This window comes from Cricetulus griseus, chromosome 8 (genome assembly GCF_003668045.3).
Source record: "Cricetulus griseus strain 17A/GY chromosome 8, alternate assembly CriGri-PICRH-1.0, whole genome shotgun sequence".
Taxonomy (NCBI): Eukaryota; Metazoa; Chordata; class Mammalia; order Rodentia; family Cricetidae; genus Cricetulus; species Cricetulus griseus.
The window spans coordinates 98,687,531-98,701,856 of NC_048601.1; the positions used below are offsets into that span (position 1 = coordinate 98,687,531).

Here is a 14,326-nt window from a genome sequence, read left to right on the forward strand (position 1 = left end):
CTTTATACACGGGGGATTCCAGTGTTTCTACTGTTTTTCCTTTATCTCAGCCCTCATCTTGTCCTAGCCACATTACATTCCTCTCATCCAGACAATTGCAGTTGACTCCTATAAAGAAACATTCCCCTCCACTCTACTCAATACAAGAACATCCCAATGGCACTGTGTGTGTGTGTGTGTGTGTGTGTGTGTGTGTGTGTGTGTGTGTGTGGTGCCAGTGGGTAACTTTTTAAAGCTTTTAGAATCACTGTTAGATTCTAAAAGACAAATTACCCACAGGCTGAGAAAATTAAAAAAAAAAAAAAGGTACAGTTTCCTTCCCTCACGTGCAATCACTATGAGAAGTTTCTTTCGAGAACGATCCCATGTGTCTACACATACAGTAGACATATATGATTCATTTTTAGTTTTAACTAACATGCTTGATAACTCTTTCTGTATTATCCACCATCCAATAAGGCAGCCAGTGCCCACATATGAGTCGGCCAGCTTGATATATGGCTAGTGTGACTGAGATGTTAATAGTTTACTTTTTAAAGATTATAATTGTGTGTCCGGGTTTGTGAGTGCAAGTGCCCTTGAAGGTCAGAGGCCCCAGAACCTGGAGCCAGTGTTACAGGTGGTTATGAGCTGTAACAAAAACAGGTGCTGAGAGCTAAACTCGGGTCCTCTGGAAGGCCTGCCAGCACTCTTAACCACTGAACCCTCTCTCCAGTACCAAAAATGTAATGTTTTAAATGTATATTTATTATATTGAATTGAGATTTTTTAAAAAAATCAGTGAATTTACATGGAAAGGTGTTTTCAAAGTGGTCACCTTTGCATCAAGGTCAGATCACTTCTAGCTGGGACAGAGACCACAGGCACAAGGACCACTAGAGGGAATTCTGTGTGGTCACAACAGCTGTCCATCCATCATCCACTCCCTCTACCCTACCCCCAGCCTCCCTCCCTCATCCTAGAATTACTGTCCCTTATTCTCATGCCCCTCCACATGCAGGATGACGGAGCTGCCATTTTTCTCAGTTCAAGTCCCATAATGGAAGGTTTTTTCCGGTTACCAGTTCCCAGGGCATCTCACAGCATTGCCACACATGTGTGCATATTGACCCTGGAGCCCAAGCTCTTTGGAAACAGTTGCCATTTGTGGTGGAGTTTTAGTTGTCACTATGACACAATTTACAGTCACCCAGGAAGAGTCTCAGTGGGGGACTGTATATACCGGGAATTGTCTTGATTCTGACTCATTGTGAGAAGACACAGCCTGAAAGTGGGCACCAGCTGGGTTCCGGTCCTGAATGACACATAAATGAGTAGAGAAAACTAGTGAGCAGTGGGCGTGCATACATTCATTCCCTTTGTGTTCTCAACTGTGGGTGTGACTAGCTGCTCAAGTCCTTACCTGACTACCCTACAATGATGGACTATCACCTGGAACTGCAAACAGAATAAAAATCCCTCTCCCTCAAAGTTGCTTTTCTCAAGGTTTTTTTCACAGCAACAGAAGCAAAACCTGATCACCGTCTTTTACCTCTGTTCACTGATATCTGCAGACTGAAATGCCAGTGATGGGTTCTTGGGGCTGAAGATCTTGCTGGTAAGCTTAGAGCACATGGTAAGGAAGCCCTTAGCTCTAAATGAAGAATCCTGGCAAGGTGTGAACCATGCACAGAGAGAACTTTATTCCTAACTCTACCAGTCAGGCACTTTCCCTAAATTTCCCATTCCATCCTCAACAGCTCAAAGGGACCGTGCCCCATCTCTCAGACAAAGAGATGGTCTGACACATTGGGAAGCCTTGTGAGATCTTGTTTCAGGGGCCTGGCTTTGTTAGGACTCAGGACTGTAACCATCCTGGGAGGAGAGAAGACTGCAATGCTATAGAGTCTCATGTTGAAAGAACAAAAAGGCTGGAACTCGGTGTCAGTCAGGAGGAACTTACCTCTCAGAAGGGTTTCGTACAGTTCTGGCAACTTGTTAGACCATCTTACAAGTGTAACTAGAGGAGGCATTGGTGGCTCAGTGATAAGTGTGATAAATTCCGACTACATGTTGACCAAGACTATTAAATATGCACATCCCTTGAAATCTATTTAAAACTGAATTCCAGGGGTTGGAGAGGATCTCAGTGGTTAAATATATTGGATACTCTTCCAGATACCAAGATTTGATTCCCAGCATCGACATGGTGGCTCAATCTTCTGTAACACTAGTTCCAGGTAATGAGCTGCCCTTTTCTGGCCTCTGTGAACAATAGGCATGCACATGTAGTATAGGCAAAACATTCATACCCAAAAATATCAACGTTTTTTAAATGTAATGTAAACTTTATGTCAATGCCTAGAAGACAGACTCTGGGGTCGCTGTAGTTCTTTGCCATCTTCCCAGAATGGCCACATCAGATAAATCTTTTTCCTTTTTCACTATTATTTGTCTGTGTTATTGGGGACTTACAGCAGAGCCTAGCTTGAGAGGCCTGTCAGGGCCCACACTTTGACCCTAAGGTCTCAGATAACAGACCTTAGGGACTGATGGAGACTGCTAATGACATGTAGTCCCAGGCTTTTCCCATTTGCTCAAGGTACCCAGAAGCTGAATCAGTATTTGGACATTTGTCTTTCCTGCCCTTGTGAGTTTCAGTTGACCACCTGTCCCACCTGGAGGCTCCTAACACCCCAACAGCCCATATGAGACCTTAAGTCATTTCACTTAGGCTGGAACCTCAGGAATGGCCAGGAAAAGCAACATGAGACGCCAACAAGGAAGGCAACCCTGCAGGAGAGCCCTCCCTTCTCAGGGCACATCCCTGGAAGAATTTACTGAAGGAGAGTCTCTGCTAGAGATTTCCAGCACCCTGGAAAGAAAGGGCAGCCCTGGGCAACTGGGGCTGGTTAAAAGAAACTTCTTCAGAGAGCGTAACAGTCCTTCAACCCTCAGGGGAATGGTTTACCTGGCCAGTTAAGATCTGGAAAGGCTTCAGATCCTCAGACAGGAAGTAGTGATGATGTCTGCACTCGATCAAGTCTTTGGCTGTCTAGCTGGAGAGATGCATCAGGGTCAAGGGTCAGATGGCAGTCCAGGGGGAGGCAGGCACTAGGTAGGTGGAAACACATCCAGCCTAGCAGGTCTACATGTGAAGATCGGGGAGGGGGGCGCTGAGGAGGGGAGCTGCAGGCAGGCAGGAGGGATGGTCCACTTGGAGCCTCTGCAAAGAAGAGACTGATGCTAGCCAAAGTTAGGCCTATGTGAGTGAGACATCAGGAAAGAGGCAGAAGAGAGAGATGCCTGGAAGGCAGATGAAGGCAGCTAGCCAGTGACACAGCAGTTCTCTCACTCGACACACAAGATAAGCTGAAGCAACAAACCTGCTACCTTGGTACTGAAGGAGCCTCAGTTTCCCCATCAGTGGCTTTCTAGTGGGTTCTTCCAAAAGTCACTCCCTCAGGTGACCCCAGTCATGTGTTGAAAGATAATAGACTTAGACTGAGGAGGCAAAGGAGGGAAGATCTGTCTCCTAGAGAACCCAGGGCCAGCCGGGCGTTGGTGGCACACGACTTTAATCCCAGCACTCAGGAGGTAGAGGCAGGCAGATTTCTGTGAGTTCGAGGCCAGCCTGGTCTACAGAGCGAGTTCCAGGACAACCTCCAAAGCAATACAGAGAAACCCTGTCTCCAAAAAACAAACAAACATAAAAGAGAACCCAGGGCCAGGTTGGGGCAGGGGTGGAGGGACACCCACTCCCGTGGACAGTGGTTTTGACAATGGCAGCTGCAGCCCTGGTGCAGGGAGGGTTAAGCTTTTTGCAGTTCCCACCCGCCCTGGGCTGGCATGTCCTCCTACATTTACGTCTTCTGAAAAATATTCAGCCTGCAGCCTGTCTCACTTGGTGCTCCCGGCCCTCCCCCTCCTTTGGCCCAATCCAAGAGGAAGGTCAGGGGACTTTGGGAAACGGGAAACTCCAAAACTCCGGACTCTGGGAGAAGGGTCAGTGGGGAAAGGCGGGGCTGTGGGGACCAAGAGAGGAGAAAAAGGAGATGAGAGGGTGAGGGGGACAGCTGCTCCAGAGACTACACAGGGAAAGGCCTTGCTAAAGCAACAAACCTGTTATTTTTCAAGGTACCAGAGAGAGGCTGGGGATTTGGGAGATGAATGGAAGACCCGGAGGGAAGAGAAAATGTCTCGGAAAGGAGGCTATAAGTGGCCATAGCCAGCAGGACTCTTTTCCGGGGCTGTTGGCAGGGAACTCTAAAACTATGCTGGCATCCAAAAATGAGGCCTTGCAGAGTGGGAAGGGCTAGTTGGATTACCAGTAGAGATTCAGAAAGGGCCACTTCTCATGGCCCCAGGAGCAGGTCCGGGGAGAAGGTGCCCCCCACCCTCACCCCAGTTCTAGGAGCTGAAGACCACACATCATCTTTGCAGGACCAGAAGGTCTAACGTGAAGCCATGAAGTACCTGCTAATCTCCCTGGCCCTATGGCTGGGCATGGTGGGCATACATGGGACAGAGCTCGAGCTCAGTGAGACACAGCGCAGGGGCCTGCAGGTGGCCCTGGAGGAGTTCCACAAACACCCACCTGTGCAGTGGGCCTTCCAAGAGATCGGTGTGGACAACGCTAACGACATGGTTAGTGACTGGGTAGGGAATGAAGGACTGAAGCCCTGGAGACCAGTGAATTCCCAGAAACCTCTCCTGGGAAAGGCCACCAGCCAGCCATCCTCCTAGGCTGTGCCAGTTCTAAGTTGTGGTGTTTGGGGGAGAAGAGTGACACCAGGAATTACCTGCTGGCCTTCTTCTCTGTCTATCTGTAGGTCTTCTCAGCTGGCACCTTTGTGAGGTTGGAATTTAAGCTCCAGCAGACCAGCTGTTTCAAGAAGGACTGGAAAAACCCCGAGTGTAAAATCAAAGCAAATGGGGTGAGTGAAGGGCTCTCCTGATGGGACAGGCTGTGTGGAGCCCAGAGAAGCCCTGTGCTCATCATGGGGGCTGTCTGCAAGGAAGAGGAAAGTTTCTCCAGAGTGGTCCCACTTGTCTGGCTCCTCCTAAAGAGCTTCTCCGTGGAGGTTATCCTGTACCCTGACCAGGCTATAGCCAGTTCACTGCAGGGTTTCACAGTTATCAGCCACCCTAAGGGTGACACTGTTGCTTTGGTGACCTTTGGGGTGAAGGCACAGCTCTTTGGGTTGGGTTCTTGCTAACAGCTTTGTGGGTTCACTGAAGGTCTTGGTTCTCTCTATCAGTTAAAGGAAGAAACTGGGTTTAACTGGTGATTTATAAAATCTTGGTTCCAGGATCTTTTATTCAAATTAAATCTTAAGGGGGAAATGTAAATATGAGGACAAGGTGGTAAGGGGCCTTGCTTTGCAAGCCTGAGGACCCAAGTTTGAATCCCCAGCACCCATATGAAAACAGCTGGGCATGGCTACAGATGCCTATAACTTCTGCACAATAGTGGGCAGAGGCACGAGGATACTCAAGGCTTGCTGGCTGCCAGCCTAATTCTGGATTCAGTGAGAGATTTTGTCTCAAGGGAATAAAGCAGAATGATATAGCAGGACGTCCAAATGTCCTTATCAGACACAACACACACACACATACACGCAAGCATGCTCACACAGGAATGATCCCTGAACAAGTACTACAGTCTGCAGGCAAGGCAGGGTAGCACTGGGGAAGTAAAAGCAGGTGAACCACAAGCTCTAAACCAGCCTGGGCTACTTCTTAAGACCATGTCCAAAGAAGAGAACTTCTAAAAATCTCCTATCCCAGGGTAAGCTGCGTGTCCATCTGGCTTGCATATTCCCCTTGCCCCTCGGATTAATTATATTTCTGTTACTGTGATAAAATACCATGACCAAAACAGACTAATAGTAGGAAGGTTTATTTTGTTTTATGGTTCCAAAGGGCTAAAAGTCCATCATGTCAGAGAGGCAGGGAGACGTGGCTACCAGCAAGCATGGCAGTCAGAGAAAGAAGCTGAGAGCTCACGTGTTCAAAAGCAAGCAGGACGCAGAAAGAGTGAACTGGGAGTGGTATAAGGCTTTAAACTCTCAAAGCCTGCCCTAGTGATGCACTTCCTCCATCAAGCCAACCCCAGAGCCCCTGAAGCAGCCACCAACTGAAGACTGAGTATTCAATATCTGAACCTATGGGGATATTCTTATTCAAACCACTGTATCTCTTCACTCTAGAGAATGCCAAGTAGGCCAGTCCCCGCCCTGACCCTCATGATCCCTTCACTCCTCTTTCCTCCTCTCATACTCTCCTCCCAGAGAAAGCGGAAATGCCTGGCGTGCATCAAATTGGACCCCAGGGGTAAAGTTCTGGGCCGGATGGTCCACTGCCCAATACTGAAGCAAGGACTTCAGGTAAGAAGGGATTCTGGAAAGGAGAGTGGTGCAGGCAGGGGTGGCTGAGACATTCCCCTGGGGGTTGTGGTCGCGCCTCTCCTCCCAGGCATTCCTGGAACAGATACCGGTTCCAACAGGAGGAGCCTCAGGAGTCCCAGTGCAATAGGATAACACAGGCTGGCGAGGACCCCCGCAGCCACTTCTTCCCTGGACAGTTTGCCTTCTCCAGGGCCCTGAAACACAAATAAGCCCTGGACAGGTAGGTTGGTAGGTTATTAGCGGAGACAGAGCCCTTGGCATGAAAATTGGGCTGAGGGAGGCAGAGGAGGGGTATGTGAAACTTGAAGAAAGCTAAGAGTAGACCCAAACATCCTCCTTATACCCAGTCTGGGTCTCCCTTCTTCTCCAGACCTCCATCTCCCTGTGCAGCTGTGGCAGTGCCCAGTGGACGCACCGGGACTGACTGACTCCCAAAGACTTCATACTCCACACTAATAAAATTGCTGAGTCTGTTCCTTTCCAACCTCGTGTTGTTCTTCCCTCAACTGTACACAGAAGAAAAGCTCAAAGACTGGATGGTGTGTGTGTCACCCGCCCCCCTCCCCCACACACACTTCCTGCCTCGTACCAGCAAGGAGCAGGGAAGGTGAGTGCAGGAGTCTCCTACAGGACCAAAGCAGAGGTATGGAAGTCCGCATTTTTGCTGAACAAGAGACAAGAAATGCTGCAAATGAGCAGAGAACCATTTAATCAGAGTTAGCAGGGGCAAGTAGCTTTACCTACAAAGCCTCAGGCTTGGCACTTGGGAGAGCCCAGCCTCAGGATGCCCTGGGCCTGGCTGCAGTATTTGCCAGATAGTGAGAGACCCTCCTATGCCTGCGAGAGGCCACTCGGAAAGCATGTCCCTGCTTGTGTGGAAGGAAGGCACGACATGTCCTTGGGGAGGAGTGGGGTAGGAGTTAGGATGCTCTCATCAAAGAGACCAGAGAAAACCAGAGAGGCAGGGGCATGGGGCAGGAAAGGGATGTAGGCAACCGCCCTACGATGAGAAAACCTGGGCTATGAGGCACCTTCAGAAGACAACAGAGGAGGTGGCTTCTGCAGCGCTCAGAGCCTGCTGGGCCTGGGCCAAGCTATCACCGGCCTGGCGGTCCAGGTCAAGGCATTCCTGCAGTGTGTCCTGGAACTGCCGGCAGGCCTCTTCCAGAATGGAGCTGCTCTGCATAGGGCAGGATTCCCAGTAGTCAGGATCCACCCATAGCTGGGCCTCTATGGCTATGGGGCCTGGGCTGGAGCTGCGGCGCAAGGAACTGTCCAGGTCTCGGCACAACTGGTACAGATCACTGCCCCGCCCACTCACACGTTCTCCATCTATGACTTTGAGACCAGGCAGCAGCTCTCGAACCACAGCCCAGTAGGAGGGAGTGGCACACAGTGGGTTGCTGAGCCGGGCCAAAGGGTCCCGGAGCCTCAGGTACTCCAGGCCCTGTAGCCCAGCCAGACACTGCAGCTGGCCAGGAGTGGCCAGCAGGTTACCAGCAACATTGAGGCTCTGCAGGTTTTCACAGGCAGCCAATGGCTCCAGCCCAGTCAGCCGATTATTGGAGACGTTGAGCACGGCCAGCTGGTTCAGGGGTGCTAGTGGACCCAGGTGGGTAAGTGCATTACCCGACAGGTCAAGCCACTCAAGGCTCAGGCACTCCCCCAAACAGCCCAAGTCCACCAACCCTAAACCCCGGAGTTTCAGCAACAGGATGGAATCAAGGGCAAACTCTCCAGAGCGGGACTTCAGCAGCTGGGGTGTGATGCTCAGCCCCTCAGCTTCTCCTGGCTTCTCTCCAGAAGGCTCCATGATACTGAAGATGATTCAGGTGGCCTGGCCCTGGCAGTGCTGCTATAGTCACAGGGATGTGGTGTCTCTGGGAATCAGCAGGCTGCTCTCCCTCATCTCTGCTTGGGCCCTATAGAGAGAGCGACAGTCAGGCCAGCCTCCCCTGAGCATGTGTGCTGTTACGCAGGAAAGAGCAGGATGCCATGCAGAGGGCATGAAATCCTTGTGCTCAAAGAAATCAGGAATATTAAACACACAGGTTTGTCTCTTCAGAGAGAGAGAGGCATCTCTGTTTTACACTCAGAGGGCTGGGAATGGAGGTGGTTAACAGCCTAGGCAACCTCTGCGAGATCTGCGTGACCAAGATCACCCAGATCTTCTCCTGGGCCCTTAAGATGACGCATGGAGTCTATCTATAGAAGCAATCTTTATGGGAGAGGTGACATGTACTTTGAAAAGCATTTCAATGTAAATATGCCCTAAACTTTATTGTATATATGGGATTGTTACACCAGGAAACCTTTTTCCAAATTGCACTATACTTAAAAATGTCTAAAATAAACTGCCTGGTGTCAGACTCTAAGAGGCTTGAACCAACACCAGCTACTGAATCAATCATGTTAAATCAGACTTTCTTCTTGCCTCACATGGGTAGATACTCTCTGGCCATTGTGTTTGCAGAAGCCCCCACAAATGCCAGACTCACCAGCCTTGATTCCCAGAGCTAATGGCCAAGAGATAGGTGAGGCCTAAGATCATCTAAGCAACAGAGCAGGACACAGCCCCAACCTGGGGGAAGTGGCTCTGGCTCACTCCACTGGTCACAACTATACTATATGAGGCTCAGGACCATATTACCAGTTTGGCTCTAATCTGGACTTCAAAACAAATATTGATACTTGACTTTTCTAGTAACTATTATGATATATCTTTATTAACCCTAAGGGGTTCTGTTTTGAAAGTTAATTTCTTTTTATTGACTGGTTGGTTTGTTGATTTTTGGAGACAGGGTCTCAAGTGACCCAAGCTGGCTATGAATTCTTAATCCTCCTGCTCTCCTCCATCCCACGCCACTCCTAAGAACCAGGATTACAGGGTTACACCACCACTCCTGGCATAGATTTATTTTAAATAGACAATGGGTAATTGCCACCTTCCAGAAATGAAGACCCAATGAGAACGTGCTGTAACTTCTTTCATTCACTCAAAAATGCTATTTCCATTTTCCTAAAATTAAAATGGCATCCAGAATATGCAGACTAACTTGTACCTCTGGCTAGAGCTATAAGGCCTAGGGGGCAGGTAGGAATTTAGACCTAGGTACAGAGGAAACTGAAGTCAAGGGAGGTAGGGCAGGCTGGAGGTTAACAGAGAAGCTACAGTGAGCTGGTTTCACACTGTTGCTCCAACTCCAGGCAACCCCTACCCCCACCTCAACCAGCTCTTCTGCTTCAGCATCGCCTCTCGGGTCAGCAGGAAGACAAGGATCACTGTGCGCTGGACAGCACAGTGCTACTGAAGGTCTGGCATCACAGTCCAAAAGGGCAGCTGGGGGCGGTGAAGAAGCCCAGGAAGGCATTTTTGAGCAAGGAGCAGGAGTGCCTAATACAGCTCTTAAAATGGGGGGGGGGCGAGCAAGCATGTCATCAGTGGCTGTGGGACAGTGACCCACGTGTGTGACATCATTGTTAGAAGGAGTCTGCCTCTAAGTACCCCTTACTCGATATTCCTCTAGGCTGCCTCCAAGGGCCCCATTGCTGGACTGTCTCCAGTATGTTCTGCTAATCAACCACCATCAGACCAAGGTTAACAACTCTTTCTTCAGAGCCTGTCACTCTTTCTGCTACAGGGATGCCCAGCCTCCCAGATGCTCAGCCTAACACCTGGGTATGTCCTCAGCTCCTTTCCTCCTTGATCAGGTCCCTGGACATTAGGTCAAGAAGTCAGGGCACACAGGATGAAAGAAAAGAAAAAGACAGAAAAGAGGCTGGTGAGCCAGGAAGTGTTATCCTGGAAGAGAAAAGACTCAGAGGAAAACAACATACTGTGAGCACCCAGATTCCATCGCAGAGGACGGTGCTGCACAGGAAGATTAAGAGCAAAAGCCTGCACTGATACAGCAGGGTGTCAAACTCCACAGATGACTGGAGATGGCAGGGCAGTCTCTAAGAGGAAACAGATAAGCCACCTGAGATAGCTCTTACACACTCCTGGAAGAAGGCTCTAAGAGTCAATGGCTTTGAGCTTGTCGCATAAAACTCAGTCACCACAATGAATGAAGGTCCATGAGAGGTGACATGTGTACAAGAACTGAGCAAAACTATAAATGAGCGCAAAAGGCTATCCTTGGCCCAGAGCTATTCCTGAATGCCGGAAGTGACCAAAGAACCTGCAACCCAGACTACTAGTCCAAGCCTCCAGACGCTGTCAATGAAGACAGCACAGGCATTAAAACCAGGCAACAGTGCCAACAGAAGTCTACAAAGGAACAAATCTGCCTGTCAGAGTTGCAGCATAGAGTTCACCACAAAACCTCCATCCACAGACTTATGAGCCACTGGGGCACAAATCCTGTTCTGTTTGCAATTCCTAGTCCTATATAGGTGTTTACCCCCTCCCATCCTGCGCCAAAAAAAAAAAAAGCATGAAATACAATGACCCAGCATGACCCTCAAGACACACACACATATGGGTAGTGGGAATGGTAGCACATGCCTGCAACTGTAATTGTTAAGGATTGAATCTCCTGATAAAATAATCCAAGGCTGACAACTCCTTACAAGACAGAACCCAAGCTGTTCGAGTGAGAGACTCCATACATCTTTAGTCCGAAGCACCTCCTGGAAAGCCTCCTTGCCTCATGGTGCCTTGCTTCACTTTTTCATGCTTGAAATCACAGAATGCCTGTAACTGGAGCATTTGGGAGGCAGAGGGGGAAGGAGCTCAGTTATAGGCTAGCCTGAACGATGCATTTTTTGAAGAAAAAAGTAGTAAAAGAGGGAGTTGGTATAACTCAGTGGCTGATAGTTGCCTGGTATATGCAATGCCCTGGGTTTAATTTACAGCACGAAAAAAATAAGTACAAGAGTGAATGTCTGGTTGACAAGCTCAAGAAAAGTTAGAAATGATGACCTGGAGATATTAGCAGCAAACCTTTTACCTGGCATTGTTCAATCCTCAGCAACACCAAAAGAAAAAAAAAGAAAAAGAAAAAGAAAAAGAAAAAAGGGGGGGGAGAAAAGCATTTCAAAGGTGGATGGGATAGGATGGGCAGGATGGAAAGGTATCCTGGCACTTGGGAGCCAAAGAATAGTGAGTGTTACAGCTCGGATAGAAAGCTATTCTGGCAATCGGGAGCCAAGGAATACCACAGATCACAATAACCACAGCAGCTTACAGCCCTGCTTCAAGGAAAGGCTTCCCCAGTGTATCAGTAGGACAGAGCTTCCCCAGCTCCAGAGAAGGGCTTCCTGATGCAACAGCTCCACTCCGGCAGGAGAGGGTTTCCCAGCAAAGTTGTTACAGTTTGGCTCTAGTCCCCCAGAGAGCAGGAGTGTAACTCCATCTCACCAGGGGAAGGTTTCCCTGCCAAAAGTGTCACAGCCCTGCTCTGCTCCAGCAAAAGGTCTCACCCAAACCTCATTCAAGAGATTTATTGGGAGGGAAGAATCTGGGAGAGTGGCTGCTCTCTGCCAAGGTGGCAGAGGACAGCCGAGCAGCCTGACAGCCAGAAGCTGAACAGGCACAGGGCTTATATAGGGCTTCTTAGGGGCGGAGTTTTTCCAAGGAGATTTCCAGGGTGGGGACTGGTCAGATTTCAATCCCTGAGCTCAGAATGGCTAGATATCCTGTTAAGGGATTGGTTGGTTTTCTGCAGTTTTAGGGTCAGATTTGGCTCTGGTTTCAGGGCCAAAGTGTGTGTCTTTCACTGGTTCTTTTTAGACTTTTGGCTCTAATTTTAGGCCCAGGGTATATTTCTTTCACTGGTTCTGATTCCAGGGACGAAGTGAGTTTCTTTGGCACTGGTTTCAGGGTCAGGGTGCATTTCTTTGGTTCTGTTTGCAGGGCCAAAGTGTGTTTCTTTGGCTCTGTTCAGGGTGTGTTTCTTTGGCTGACCCTTTTCCCTTACACTTGGATTCACCACAGTAGGCCTGGGAGAGTAATGAGTGGGGACACGTGAAAGGCCGGCCATTCAGGGGTAGATATTCCGGGCTGGGAAGCAGAGGAGGAAGGGACAATTCTATTTACTCACTGGTAATTCTATTTACTCACAAAAGTCTGTCCAGACTGAGTTTAAGGTTCTTTTTGAACAAATCCAGGCACATTTTTACGGAAAATGAGAAGTTCCAGGAGTGGCAGGGTGGCTGCCTGGATAAGGCTGACAATATGGAGAGGACAAAGGCTGGACAGACACCAACAATGACTGAAACACAAAGGGATAAATGTAAGAAAACTTAAAAAAAAAAAAAGTGACTCTAGGGAAACCAAGGGAAGAGAATTTCCAGAAAGATAGCTTCAGTAATTGATGATGGAGCCTAGGAAGCATCAGCCTAGGGAGAAGTGTGGACAGGCAACACAGCATCTGCCAGACTTAGAGGGGGACCTACCCTAGGACGCGGGAGTCTTTATATGACAGGACACCGTACAGAGCCCACACTCCTCCTCTGCACTCCACATCACCAATGACGCTGAGAACATTGTATTGCTTTGGGGCTCAAAAGAAGAAAAAAGTCTGTATATGTTTGGTATAGTTTTTTTCTAGTTTGTTGTTTCTGAAAAATTAAATCCCAATGGTTATAGAACTTATGGATGAAAACCTTTGGTAGGTCCGCTGGAGTGCTGAGTACACTCAGAATGGTGGGGGGCAGAGGGAGGGGAAAGGATTGGTGGTGTTTCTCAAGTGGAGAACAGGTGCCTAGGAAAAGAGAAGTAAAATATACCAGAAAGAGGGCAAATAAAAGGTGGTTCACTTGGGATAGGTTTGGGGCTCATGGAAACAGCAAGCAATCTGATTTTCTCCTGACAGACAGGAAGCAGAATGGGTCTGCAGGCAGGCGAATCAACGAAGGGATGGCGGATGGGGAACTGAAACAGTGTATTGTCCAAAGCTTCCCAGGGAAGTCACATAATTGTCAAACCTGCAACCTACAGATGAACAATCTTCTGACATCTGTTCACGTGGACTCGGAGATGCCTCAGCTCATACCATATATTGTCTGATTAGATAACGAGGTCTCTTTGTTATTGTGCCAATTTTTCCCAGGAGCATGCTCAGAAGGGACCTTGCCGCCTGATTCTACCCGGTTGCACCCCACAAGCCATGTTCAGCTGAACTCACCCTGGGCATCCCACAGCTCCGCTACGTACAAACTTGCCAGCCCCTCTCTCTGACCTTTCTACACTAGCGTGTGCTATGGTCTCCCACCCCACCCGAAGTTAGCCATCTGTCGAGAGATGTAACAGTCAACCACCTTTTAGCAAAAGTGACCAAAAACACGGGTAGTTTCCTGTCAGAAGACTGTACCTCCCAGTTTCCCTAATGAACTACCGAGGTCATTTCCACCCAATTCTGCACCTCTAAGAGGCCGCATCCCTTCTCCCTCTGTAGGCATTTCTGCCATCTGCGTCCGTGGGTGACAAAGTCAAATTTTCTGGTCGAATTAAGTAAGCTTTATGTCAGACAGGGCAATCTCCCTAAATCGAGGTTTGAGAGAATAGCCGCCAAACAGAGGGAAAATGAGGTATTTCTAAATTCTCCAAGGCTAGGGGGCTATCCCTAGCCTTTATTATAATATAATACATTATTATTTATATATAATATTATTATTAATGTAATATATTATAATATAATAAAGTCACGGTGACTTTATTCACCAACCACGGCCGCACCCACCTCGCGGGACCGCCGTCGCCTAAGGCGGGCCTGTCTGTAACTACTGAGCGCCGTCCGGGGTTGAGGGCGGGACCACTCACCACAGCGGGCGGTGCCGGAAGCACCCGGCCTCCCGGCGCACGCAGAGCGCGCGCGCACCCACACCGCGCTTCCGGCGCGGCCCCCGCGTGCTCCGGGGCCTGCAAATAGAGTGACCGGAAGGGGCGGGAGTCGTGATGCTCCGTGTAGGCTGCTTCCGGGGCGGCCGCGTCT

At 49.1% G+C, this 14,326-nt stretch overlaps 2 protein-coding genes and 1 long non-coding RNA gene across 5 annotated transcripts; 1 reads left to right on the forward strand and 2 right to left on the reverse strand.

Annotated features, from left to right (window-relative positions):
- Positions 1 to 717: 717 nt before the first annotated feature.
- On the reverse strand, positions 718 to 3,650 carry LOC103160829. Of its 2 annotated transcripts, none has more exons than XR_003487489.2 (3): positions 3,373 to 3,650; positions 2,951 to 3,205; positions 718 to 1,294 (listed from the first exon to the last, which is right to left on the reverse strand). It is a non-coding gene; the product is annotated as an uncharacterized LOC103160829 (long non-coding RNA). The 2 variants fall into 2 exon arrangements; XR_003487488.2 differs by lacking the exon at positions 718 to 1,294 and adding an exon at positions 1,659 to 2,244.
- A 400-nt stretch (positions 3,651 to 4,050) lies between these two features.
- On the forward strand, positions 4,051 to 6,871 carry Rarres2 (retinoic acid receptor responder 2). The gene is given in 6 exon segments (NM_001244287.1): positions 4,051 to 4,116; positions 4,423 to 4,626; positions 4,812 to 4,916; positions 6,273 to 6,368; positions 6,488 to 6,609; positions 6,760 to 6,871. Coding segments are annotated over 4 exon segments (492 nt in total). The 5' UTR covers positions 4,051 to 4,116; positions 4,423 to 4,446; the 3' UTR covers positions 6,599 to 6,609; positions 6,760 to 6,871.
- On the reverse strand, positions 5,866 to 14,300 carry Lrrc61 (leucine rich repeat containing 61). Of its 2 annotated transcripts, none has more exons than XM_027428486.2 (2): positions 14,155 to 14,300; positions 5,866 to 8,311 (listed from the first exon to the last, which is right to left on the reverse strand). In XM_027428486.2, exon 2 carries the CDS (start codon positions 8,200 to 8,202, stop codon positions 7,423 to 7,425), a length of 780 nt encoding a protein of 259 aa, XP_027284287.1. In that variant the 5' UTR covers positions 8,203 to 8,311; positions 14,155 to 14,300; the 3' UTR covers positions 5,866 to 7,422. The 2 variants fall into 2 exon arrangements, with proteins under 2 accessions (XP_027284287.1, XP_027284286.1); XM_027428485.2 differs by having other exon boundaries at positions 14,075 to 14,207.
- Between the last annotated feature and the right edge of the window lie 26 nt (positions 14,301 to 14,326).

What these genes read in the sequence shown, in the direction of transcription:
- Lrrc61 (XM_027428486.2), bottom strand. Translation starts at nt 8,202, where the DNA reads ATGGAGCCTTCTGGAGAGAAGCCAGGAGAAGCTGAGGGGCTGAGCATC.